This window comes from Macaca fascicularis, chromosome 18 (assembly GCF_037993035.2).
Source record: "Macaca fascicularis isolate 582-1 chromosome 18, T2T-MFA8v1.1".
Classification (NCBI taxonomy): Eukaryota; Metazoa; Chordata; class Mammalia; order Primates; family Cercopithecidae; genus Macaca; species Macaca fascicularis.
The window spans coordinates 10,389,741-10,402,195 of record NC_088392.1 but is presented as its reverse complement, the minus strand read 5'-3'; the positions used below and the strand labels follow the sequence as shown (position 1 = coordinate 10,402,195).

Genomic DNA, 12,455 nt, shown 5'->3' with positions numbered 1-12,455 from the left:
TATCATAGGACATACCTCCTACATTTTCTAAAGTGGCAAATACATGCTGTTGACTCATAATAATAATGAGTATTTGCTAGATTTTTGCACTAAATCTATCGGGTTACTGTCTTGGTTTGGCTGTGGCTCCAACCAAATCTCATCTTGAATTGTAGTTCCCGTAATCCCCACGTGTTGAAGGAGGGACCTTGTGAGAGGTGATTAGATCATGGGAGCAGTTCCCCCATGCTGTTCTTGTAGTAGAGAGTCAGTTCTCATGAGACCTGATGGTTTTATAAGGGGCTTTTATCCTCTTCACTCTGTACTTCTCTCTCCTGCTGCCACATGAAGAAGGACATGTTTGCTTCCCCTTCTTCCATAATTGTAAGTTTCCTGAGGCCTCCCCAGCCCTGCGGAACTGTGAGTCAATCAAACCTGTTTCCTTTATAAATTACCCAATCTCCAGTATTTCTTCACAGCAGCATGAGAAGAGACTAATACAGTTACCTGATAGTGAAAGGTTAAGTAAGCAGTCAGAGGGGACCCTGAATCCTAGAAGCAAAGAGGGCAGGCAAGAGTAAAGTAAAGCACTTTGGGAGGCCAGGGTGGGTGGATTGCTTGAAGTCAGGAGTTCAAAACCAGCCTGGCCAACATGGTAAAACCCTGTCTCTACTAAAAATACAAAAATCAGCTCATTGTGGTGGCAGGTGCCTATAATCCCACCTACTCAGGCAGCCAAGGCAGGGGAATCGCTGGAACCCAGAAGGTGGAGGGTACCGTGAGACGAGATCGTGCCACTGCACTCCAGCTTGGGCTAGAGAGACTCTGTCTCAAAAAATAATAATAAATAAATAAATTTATCTACAAGTGAGAGTCTTTGATCTGAAATAGAGAATAATGTTAAGCTCAGCTAAATGTACCAGGGACTAAGTGGGAAAAATATATTGCTAAATATCTTTGTTTACCTTTCTGAGTACACAAACAGGTATCCACACAAACAGCACCACATATTTTCTGCCAGGTCTTAAAAATCCTCAGAGCTCACTGTTGAGGGTGGTAGACATTCGTTTGACTCTAGCTCGTTCCCACCTAGCAGAATCTAGCTAATTGAAACAACAAAGACACTTTCCCTCAATAATTATGCTCTGGAAAGCAGGTATTTGTCACTGCTCGAAGGACACACCAGCCACACCTATATCTTGAAGTGGAGTTTTAAAAGGATTTCAGAGTCCGTTTCTCAGAAGGATGCTCTTAAATAGATGTAGAGAGGAATGGTATACTCATATTTATTCACCAAATATTGCTTGAGTATCTATTGTGTGAAAAATTATCTTTCAAGGTACTAGTACAAATAATATAAAGAGAAATAAGACAAAACATCTGCATTCAAAGGAGGAGAGATGAGAAATATTGCAATTCAGGGTAGAGTGTGAAGTGGACTCTAGAAAGGACTGAACCCAAGTGAGGTTCACAAATGGGATTACATCATTTCTGGTGGGGCAAATCTGAACCTTGACTGATCGTGAGTAAGATTTTCTATTTATAAAAATAATTAGGTGGTAGGGAGTGAGAAGGAAGAAAATTCTAGGCAGACAGAAAAGTATAAATTAAGGTACATGGCTGGATCTGTTTAGAGATTGAGTTACCCATCTTGGCCCGGCAAAGTGAAGCAGAAAGAAGCAGTGAGTTGTGAGGCCGGAGAAGCAGGAGGGGGCCACTTCTCCAAGAGCTTTGGATGTCAGGTCAATGTGTCATGATCTTACCCTTAGGTGGAATTTGTGATATGAACTGGGATGATTTTGATGTTATATGAACTGGGTGGCATGATTAACAGTTGTGCCAGAACAACAGTGACGACCTGGTATTGTCCTGAACAAACTGGGATCTATGGTCACCCAATCATTGAGAAATTCTTCAAAGAAAAGTTTTGATTGGGAAGTGCCATGGCTTGAATATGGTCTCTCTGCACCAAAACTCATGTTGGGACAGCAAGTTCTCGCTCTGGGAGGACTGGACTAGTGATAAAGTGAGGCTTCCCATCGTGTTGGGTCTCTCTGATATGCACTGGCCTCCCCTTCTGCTTCTCCACCATGTTACAATGCAGCATGAAGTCCTTATTAGAAGCTGACCAAATGCAGCTGCGTGATTTTGGACCGTCAGCCTCCAGAATCATGGGCTAAATAGGCCTCTCATTTATGTTTTTATTTTATTTTACTTTTCCCAAGACAGAGTCTTGCTGTGACGCCCAGGCTGGAGTGCAGCAACGCGATCTCGGCTCACTGCACCCTCTTTCTCCCAGGTTCAAGCAATTCTCCTGCCTCAGCCTCCTGAGTAGCTGGGGTTACAGGCACGTGCCACCACACCCGGCTGATTTTTGTATTTTAGTAGAGACAGGGTTTCACCATCTTGGCCAGGCTGGTCTCAAACTCCTGACCTCAGGTGATCTGCCCATCTCAGCCTCCCAAAGTGCTGGGATTACAAGCATGAGCCACTACACCCAGCTGCCTCTCATTTAGGAATTACCCAGTCTCAGGTATTCTGTTATAGCAACAGAAAAGGGACTAAGACCGGAGCAGACTGCAGTGAGTTCATTACAGAGAACAGGCACTGAGGTTAGGCAGGCCTAGGAGCACTGTGGTCATTTCCTAGAGCTACCACAATAAAATACCTTCAGCTGGGAATGGTGGCTCACACTTGTAACCCCAGCACTTTGGGAGGTTCAGACGGGCAGATCGCTTGAGTTCAGGAGTTTGAGAGCAGCCTGGGCAACACAGTGAGACCCCATCTCTTAAAAAAAATTAAAAACAAAACTAGACAGGCATGGTGGTGTGCCTGTAGTCCCAGCTACTTGGGAGGCTGAGGTGCGAGGATCACTTGAGCCCAGGACGCGGAGGTTGCAGTGAGCTGAGATCCTGCCACTGGGCAACAGAGTGAGAGCCTGTCTCTAAAATAAAATAAAATAAAATAACAAAATAATAAAGTACCTCCAACTAGGTGGCTTAACACAGTAGAAATTTATGGTTTCACAGTTCTGGATGTAGGAACTACAAAATCCAGGTGACACTGGGGCCATGCTGCCTCTGAAGGCTCTGATGAAATCCTTCCTTTCCTCTTCCCAGTTTCTGGTGTTGACAGCAATTCTTGGTGTTCCTTGAGTTGCATATGCATCGGTCTAGTCTCTGCCTCCCCAGAGTTCTTTCTGTGTGCCTTTACCTCCTCTCCCCTCCTTGTGTGTCTGTCTCTGTGCCTCTTGTCCTCTTATAAAGACACCAATCACATTGGATTTAAGGGCCCACTCTATCACAGCAGGACCTCATTTCAACTTAACAGTGGCAGAGATCACACTTCCAACGAAGTCACATTCTAAGGTTCTCGAAAGGACATGACTCTTTGTGGGACATTATGTAACCCAGGACAAGTACAATGCAAGGGAAATTTGTGTGAGTGGAGTATGGCGCCTAAACCATCAAGACAGGAAGGCAGGAACAGCAGAAGGGCAATGGGAAGGAGGGAAGGAAGTGGAGGGTGGCAAATTTTGCTTGCTTTGCAGCTTTTCACAGGGCCCCAAGAGTGCTTTCAGCACTGAGAATGTACAGTCATGCACCGAATAGTGTTTTGGTCAACTGCATACATGATTGTGATCCCATGGTAAGATTATAATGCTGTATCTTTACTGAACCTTTTCTATGTTTAAATATGTTTAGATATACAAATACCTTTGGGTTACCATTGCCTTACATAATTCAGTACAGTAACATGCAGTACAGGTTTGAAGCCTAGAAGCAATAGGCTATGCCCTGCTATTCTAGGTGTGTAGTAGGCTACCTCTAGGTTTGTGTAAGTACAGTCTATCACGTTAGCACAAGAAATCACCTAGTAACACTTTTCTCAGAACATAGCACTGTCGTTAAGTGAGGTATGACCGTACTTGAATCACCAGGACTAGGATGGAAGGCTGCACACTGTAACCCACCCTGCTTCCATCCAGTTCTCTCAAGTCTAGACTTCTCTTTTTCCCCTTTCAGATGAAGGAAAGAGGTTTAATATTAGAAATCAAACAAGACTCAAAATTGGGAAATGTCACAACTTTGTCACTTGGGGCAAATCATTTGATCTCTCAGTCTGTTTCCTCCTCCTTCAAATGAGGATGTTGGATTGTTTTCATGTCTGAAAAAAGAGGATGTTGAGGATGATCAGTACGGGTGCTTCTGGCTCTATAGGCTATTGCTCTAGGAGGAAGCAGTGGAACTGTGCTCCCCTGTCACTGTTAAGAGGATAGATTTTCAATATGACTGGTGGCTATCCTCATTTTTTAACAAGCATATCTATCGGACAGCATTTGTAATGGTAAACGACAGAAATTGGTTAATTTGAGCAAAACAGGGATTTATTAGAAGGCTTTGGGGACTGGCACCAGGATCAATTTGGTGCAGGTACCTTATTACAGTAGATGTGATCCCATTCTCTTCTAGGAGCTTTCCATGATTATATCACTTGCAGCACAGTAAGCATCTGGACAAGAGTTTTTTGGTTTCTTTTTCTTTTCTTTTCTTTTTAGCTTGGTCTTTCTTTCTTTTTCTCTCTCTTTCTCTCATTCTCTTGCTTACTTATTGAGATAGAGTTTTGCACTGTAGCTCAGAATGGAGTGCAGTGACATGATAGTGGCTCACTGCAACCTCTGCCTCCTGGGCTCAAGCAATCCTCCAGCCTCAGCTTCCTGAACAGCTGGAACTATAGGCATGTGCCATCACACCCAGCTAACTGTTGTATTTTAAGTAGAGACAGGGTTTTGCCATGTTGCCCAGGCTAGTCTCAAATTCCCCGGCTCAAGCTAGCTTTGGCCTCCCAAACTGCTGGGATTACAGGTGTGAGCCACCACGCCCAGCCTGGTTCTTTTTGTAGACAGAGTCTTGCTCTATTGCCCAGGCTGGAGTATAGTGGTACGTTCATAGCTCACTGCAACCTGGAACTCCTGGGCTTAAGCGATCCTCCCACCTCCATACCACCATGCTCTGCTAATATTTTAATTTTTTGTAGAGCTGACATCAGGCCATGTTGCCCAGGCTGGTCTTGAATCCCTGGCCTCAAGTGAACCTCCACACCTTGGCCTCCCAAAGTGCTGCGATTACAGGTGTAAGCCTCTCTGTCTGGCCTGGGCAAGAGTTTAAGTAGGTGAGTCATTGGCATGTATCTTAGCTGTGCTGGTGTTGGTAGGGCAAAGATAAGATTTCCTCCAAAGGGAGAGTGAGGGCTGATGGAAAAAAGGGTTCAGTGGCGGACAGCCAAGAAGATATCACATGTTTATGGCCAAGAAGTGTTTGGAATTCAGCCAAGCGGAGATTTTAATAGTATATCTAGACACTAATATCTCTACACTGAAGTTGTTGCTATATTATTGTTATCACTATTTAGTGGCAAAGGGCTCATATTCTGAAATCACAGAGGCCTAAGCCTGAATTCTAAGCTCTGCCCCATAGTAGCTGTGACTTTGGGAGAGTAAATTACTACTTTCATACTGCAAGTCTCAGTTTCCTCATCGGTAATGTGGGCATGATGTTAATACTGACCTTACAGGATTGATACGAAAATTAAAGGCCATAACATATTCAAAAGAGCTGAATGCAAGGCCTGACTCATAAAATTTTATTACCTAGATTAGGCCCCTAGTGGTTTTTGTGCATTATTTCATGTAATCTTACAACTATTTGACATAATAAATATCAAGCTCCCTCACCTCCCTTTACAAAAATAGAAACTGAGGTTACAACTGAGAAACTTGTTTGAGGTCACACAGCTGTGTGACAAAACTGTGCTTCTGGTCCAGCTCTGCCAGACTCAGAACCCCAGGGTCTTAACCATACATTTAAGTGTCTCCTGGAAGAGTCAACTCTTCCCCATCCTGCACAGCCCCATTGCTGTGTGAAAGGCTCACTAATCCCCTGCTGCACAGCTCCTGCCAGTTGTCCTTTTTAGAAAAAATGAGGAGACACTGGCACCCCGAGGCAGTAGGATTTGCTTCCTTTCTTTCTTTCCTTTTTTTTTTTTTTTGAGATGGCATCTAGCTCTGTCACTCAGGCTGGAGTGCAGTGGTGCGATTTCAGCTCACTGCAACCTCCGCCTCCCGGGTTCAAACGATTCTCCTGCTTCAACCTCCCCAGTAGCTGGGATTACAGGCAGCTGCCACCACGTCCAGCTACTTTTTGTATTTTTAGTAGAGATGGGGTTTCACTGTGTTTGCCAGGCTGGTCTCGAACTCCTGATCTCGTGATCTGCCCGCCTCGGCCTCCCAAAGTGCTGGGATTACAAGCATGAGCCACTGTTAATTACTATTTGTTGTGTTTCCCACTAACCTCTCTGACAATTCTATTTCAACCTACATTCTCCAATCACTGTAATTAGATATTTGAGAATTGTGTTGCATTTCAATCACGGTAACAATAATGGTAGTATTTTACTAATAAATTCAAAGTAAAAACTGAAGATGACAGTGTATGATACATAACAAATGACATCAACTTCGCATCACCTAAAGATACAACTTCACTGTTATTCTTGCGGAAATCTAGATTGTATATTGGACATAGGAATTAAGATTACTGTACTTGAACTTTTTTGTAACTAACAACTTTATTGAGATATAATTTGGGTACAAACTCATACCTGAACAACTTTTTAGATTTTTTTTCTAGCCCTTTTTTCTCTGTACTTTCAGTTTTCTTTTAAAAAGGTCTATACTATTCAAGAAACACAACTTTTAAAGTCCACAATAATTCTTGTTAGATTTTAATAATACTTATCTCCCCCCAAGCTTTATTGAAATACTAATGATATTCATTTTTAAACCACTTTTCATCGTAAGAGAAATACAAATTTTCCTATTGATTCTTATGGACAAAAATCAAGTTTTTGTGGTACCGCTATACATTAGTAGTATGTCCAGCCAGTTTCAAAAGAAATTAGTCATGTTTCCAACATGCAACTTGTGTATCACAGTACCTTGGAATTGGGCGGCACAAACAACTATTACTTGTACAAAATCTCCCTGAAAACGACTAAATGGAAAAGCAGATGGCTTGAAAAAAGGAATAAGTTTGTCTTTTTAAAAAGCGTTTTTCACAATTCAGTCGAGATGTGGGGAGGGTTTCCCCACTTGTGGCTCTGCACAGCGTGCGCGCGCGTCTGTCCTGGGGTCCCCTCTCTGCGGGGACGAGGCCGGGGTCCCTGCGCGAGCCCAGCGGACCCGGGCAGTGCAGGGGTCCGGCCGCCGGCCGCAGGGGCACAGGGACAGCAGCCGCCAAATCCGCGGGGCCGGGGGGTCAAGGAGACTATCCTTTCCGCGTTAGCCGGGGCCACCCCCGCCAGAGGGAAGGCACCAAAGGAAAAACCAGGACAGGGACACTGGGGGCGGGAGGAGCGCCCGCCTGCAGGCACCAGTGGAGGGGCGCGGGGGGTAGGGATCCGGGATCTGCGCCCCGCCCGCCCCACGACCCCGGCCCGGCGCCCCACCCCTTGCAACCCCCACTTAGTGCCCGGCCCCCGCCCCACCCCGCGCGGCCCCCGGCCTCAGTCCCGCGCGCCCCGACACCCCGCCTGCGCCGCCGGCCGGAGTAGTGGGCGCGGGGCGGCCCGCTCGGCTCCTCCGCACCCGCTCCCCGCTCCGGCCGAGGCGCCGCGGCTGCGCGCCCCTCCTGGAGGAGGAGGAGGAGGAAGGAGGCGGGAGGAGGAGTTGCGGAGAGAAGGCGAGCGCGGCAGTCGCGCCGGCGCTGGGCGAGGAAGCGGAGCCGGGCCGCCTCCGGGTGAGCGTCCGGGTAGCCCGGGCGGGAGGCAGGGGCCGGGCTTCGCCGTCCGCCTTCGGCTCGTTCGCGGTGCGGGGCACCGGCCGCGGGGCTGGTTTTCGCCTCGGGGCGCAGGGGGCGGATCTGGCGCGGGCCGGGCCGGGGAGGCCGCCAGGCGCTGGGCTGCAGCGGCGGGTCTGGGGCAGCGCGAGGCCCTGCGCCGTCTCGGCGGGTGCGCGGGCGGGGGCCAGGGCCGGGGAACAGGGAACGGGGACCGGGCCCAGGCCCGGGAGCGGGGACGCGGGAACCGGGGAGCCGGGGCCGGGGCGCGGCGGCCCCTGAAGGGCCGAGGCCTGCGCGGCCGCGGGCGGCTCTTCCCGACCCCTCGGCCTCTTCGGCCGCGGCGCGCCGGCCCGGGCCGCCGCCTTTGTTGCCCGCAGCTCGCCGGGGAGAGGCCGGGGCTCCGCGAGGCCTGGGCGGCGGCGCGGGGCTTCCGCGGCTCTGCGCCCCGGCCGGATCCCTTCTCGGACCTCCGCGGGCTGGGGCTCGGGGTCGGGGCGCGGCGAGGCCGCAGACGCGAGGGCGGGCCTGGGGCGCGGCGCTGGGACTCGGGGACGCCCCCGCCCCACCGCGAGGTCGCGCCGGCGCTGGTGGAGGTGCAGGCCGGGGCTGCTCTGCCGCTGAAGGTGCCGCCGGCCGGCAGCGCACTCACCCGGGTATAGGGAGGAGACGATTGTGGAATTTAAACCGCTCCTGGGACCGACACGGGCCTGAATTTTCAGTTTGCTTCGGGAGTTGGCAACTTCAGGTACACCCCTGTGGCTCACGGAGCAGAATTATGGACGTTTCTCAGGGGCAGGTCCTGGCACAAAACTTGGGATGTATGCGGTAATGTGTGCGCCAACTTGTCGTTCAGTTGGAATGTGAAACTGGGGTTCCCGTCCCCACTGTTTGGAATGAAGGGCCAGGTGGGAATATGTGGCAGAACTCAGTCTTCCGGTAGCAAAAGAAATAATGTTGAATTCATTTCAACAAATGTTTCTACAACGTCTGCCCGGATAAGGCAACATGCACTGTGCTTGAGGACAGAGAACACAGTAATGACAGAAATAACGTGAATTACACACACTGAACGTCTCCCAGAGACGTTTTAAATTTACTGTGTTCCTTGGGATACATTTGGTTACATTTGATACATTTGGAATCAAACAAAAGTAAACGGTCTACTTCAAGATGAAATATCTGACATCTTCTCAGCCACAGAAGGTAGCAATTTATCTTGACTTTTTTTTAACCAACTGCCACAACGTTAAATCCATTTAGCTTACTTGAATGAATGAATTTTAAGTGGAATATTTAATGTTGTGGACAGTCAGCCTTACTTAAAAACACGAGTGGCGTTGCTCACCAGGTTTCACAAAAACCGGAAAAAAGTCTGTAATACTTTCCTGTGGGCTTTCTAATTTCTCCTCCTAGTGGATTTTGTGCACGCGTGGATATGGTAAGGTCTAGGATCCTTTCAGCTCTAAACTAAATATGTGGCCTTAACCCTTTGGTTCCATCACCCTCCCTAAGCCTGCCTTGGTGCCTTGGAGGAAGCTGGTTGGTGGACAGTGGATTTGATAAGGATTCCTGGAAGAACTTCTATCTGGAGTTTGACCCGAGCTTGCTTTCCGCTTGTGCCTGGGTAAGGATGAGCCAGGTATTCACCTGAATGTATATTTTTAAAACTCCATTCAGCATCTCTTTTGAAACACTTTTTCTCTCTTACCTTTATCGTTATCTTTTAAATTACCCTCTAAATTGGTAGTCTTGCCCCTTTCTCTTCAGCAGGGCCTCCGACCCAAGGGCACACCCTCAGGTCATCCCATGACCTCCTCTCTTGGTGCCCCCCTACCCCCTGCCCACAGGGAGTGGCAGGGAAGGAATTTGAGAGCCATTGACTGGGCGTAGGGTGGAAAATGGTGCTGTACTGACTGCATTTCTAGTCATTTTGTCTTCCAATGTTTTTCTTCATTCTTTTTTTTTTTTTTTGAGACGGAATCTTGCTCTGTCGCCCAGGCTGGAGTGCAGTGGCCGGATCTCAGCTCACTGCAAGTTCCGCCTCCCGGATTCAGGCCATTCTCCTGCCTCAGCCTCCCGAGTAGCTGGGACTACAGGTGCCCGCCACCTCATCCGGCTAGTTTTTTTGTATTTTTTAGTAGAGACAGGGTTTCACCATGTTAGCCAGGATGGTCTCGATCTCCTGACCTCGTGATCCGCCCGTCTCGGCCTCCCAAAGTGCTGGGATTACAGGCTTGAGCCACTGCGCCCGGCCTTCATTCTTGCATTAGAACTGGAAAAGGTGCTCTTTTTAATGGCCCTTTTTTTTTTAGGAAACAGAAAGCAAGAATCTTGTTTTTTGTTTTATCTCTGTCACCCAGGGTAGAGTGCAGTGGTGCAATCATGGCTCACTGCAGCCTTGAACTCCTGGGCTCAAGTGATCCACCTCCCTCAGCCTCCTGAGTAACTTGGACTGTAGACATGTGCCACCGAACTTGGCTGATTGTTTTTTGGAGAGGTGAGGTCTTGCTATGTTGCCAAGGCTGGTCTCAAACTCTAGGCCTCAAGATCCTCTCACCTCAGCCTCCCAAAGCTCTGGGATTACAGGCATGAACCACCACACCCAGCCTGCAAGTGTCCCCTTAAGCCTGTCTTGTGTAATTACACTCCTCAGAAAACTCCTTGCTAGTTTTCTCCATTGTGGCCAGTTTTCAGGAAACTTTTGGGTTATATTGATCATATCTTTTATTTTGCTCATAGAGATGTGATCTCATTTAAAAGTCCAAACATATAGATGGTCCCCAATTTTGAACTTTTTGACTTTTTGATGGAGCAAAAACGATACACATTCAGTATGCATCTCGACTTAGATCCAGATAAATCCACTGTGAGTTTTGACTTTAAGATACTTTCAATTTATCGTGGGCTTATTGGGATGCAATTACTGTTATTCTCTTGAAAATATGCACTATGAGAAAGGATAATACACACATAAATGCATATGTATTTGGAAGCGTGAGGTCAAATACTTCATTTATAATCCAGTATAGCTAATGGATGTGTATACATTCTATTTTAATGCTTAATAAAGTTAGATAAACAAATAAACTAAAAAGGTCTCCTTTTGCTGTTTTCTGTTTATTTCATCCTTTGTAGGAAGTGAGAATTGTCTATTATAGTTCTCTGGCCTCATCCCTGACCTCTTCCAATTCTGAAAATTATATTTTCATCTGTGGTGCCGAAGTACTTTTGTAAAATTATTCATTTTACAAGGGAGAAATTCCTAATACTAGTATATGTCATAAAAAGGAGAAACTTTCTTATATGGATAGATTGATAGTAATAATTCTTCAGCTGTTAAAAGAGGAATAACATAAGACGTGTTTGATATTGAAGTGAAATTGTCATTAATGTTTTTATGGGTAATTAAGTATGCTGTTTGGCGTGTTGGTTTAGCTAATAAGTCGTGATGGCTTTAGGACTGAGAACACAGTTTACTTAAACTGATTTCAGGTCTTTACCCACCCATACAAACATTAAATTTTACTTAGTTGGGGCAGTTACTTTTAGGTGGCCATTGGTCTTAATGTTTTGAGAACAAACATACTTAGATAAAGTCACGTAAGATTTCAGTTCCCACCTTGCACACTCTGGACATGTTGGGAGCATCCATTTACCAGCTCTGTGACCTTGAACACGTTGTATATGCCCTCTGAGTCTTATTCCTCAACTGGGGCTAAAGTGGGGATAATTTATCTCACAATCTTGTAATGAATATGTATTTATGGTAAAATCCAAACTCTTGTTTTGCTTTGTTTTGAGACGGGGGTCTCGCTCTGGATGCCTAGGCTGGAGTGCGGTGGCACCATCAGGACTCACTACAGCCTCAACCTCCCAGGTTCAAGCTATCTTCCCACCTCAGCACCCCCTCCGCCAGTAACTGGGACCACAAGTGCATGCCTCCATGCCCAGCGGATTTTTTTATTTTTTGTAGAGAGGGGGTCTCCTTATGTTGCCCAGGTTGGTCCTGAAGTCATGGACTCAGGTGATCCTCCCACCTTTGCCTCCCAAATTGTTGGGATTGCAGACGTGAGCCACTGTGCCCAGCCAAAAATCCAAACTCTTTCTCATCGACTGTAGCATTTCTGCCGAGTTCTGAAATGTGTTTTCATTTCTCCCTAGTTCTCATCTTGAACAACCATCTCTGCCTTAACCAGGGTTCTGCCCTAGCCTTTCTGTTCCTCAGCAATCTGAGCTGCTTCCTGCTTCACCACCTTTGACACAGGCGTTCTGTTTGCCTCCAGTGTCCTTCGGTGGCTCCTGTGGTGGGTTCATTGTCAGATCTTAATGCCAGTGTCACCGCCTCAGAGCATCACCACCTCAGAGAAGGCTTCTTCGACTACCTTACGGCTCCTTCAGTAATCCCAAGTAATTGATTGTATGGTTCCTTCCTGACCTCTGCTGTTACCTGTAATTACTTGGTTTACTTGTTTCTGCTGTTCCCCCGCCACCCCAAATAAGTTCTATGAGGCCAGAATGTCTACTGCGGTCCCCTTTTCTGTGTGCCTGACACATCCCAGGGGGCCTAGCCGCTGAGTAGGAGGGTTGTGGGTATACAGAAAGTACTTGCAGTTTTCATGTTGTGATCTACACCTTAAA

The 12,455-nt window shown here is 47.3% G+C and overlaps 2 protein-coding genes across 2 annotated transcripts in view; both read left to right on the top strand.

The window, feature by feature from the left end:
• Positions 1–7,108: 7,108 nt before the first annotated feature.
• The window catches only part of LOC141409031 (uncharacterized), a 34,789-nt gene continuing 29,442 nt past the window's right edge, over positions 7,109–12,455 (top strand). Inside the window, exons 1-3 of the mRNA XM_074022513.1 lie at positions 7,109–7,735; positions 7,792–8,562; positions 9,330–9,441. Coding sequence (XP_073878614.1) covers positions 7,109–7,735; positions 7,792–8,562; positions 9,330–9,377 — 1,446 coding nt within the window. The 3' untranslated portion in view covers positions 9,378–9,441. The remainder of the gene's footprint in view (positions 7,736–7,791; positions 8,563–9,329; positions 9,442–12,455) is intronic.
• Positions 7,730–12,455, top strand: part of SOCS6 (suppressor of cytokine signaling 6) — a 40,348-nt gene continuing 35,622 nt past the window's right edge. Inside the window, exon 1 of the mRNA XM_065533645.2 lies at positions 7,730–7,775. The gene's annotated coding sequence lies outside the window, so the exon portion shown is untranslated. The remainder of the gene's footprint in view (positions 7,776–12,455) is intronic.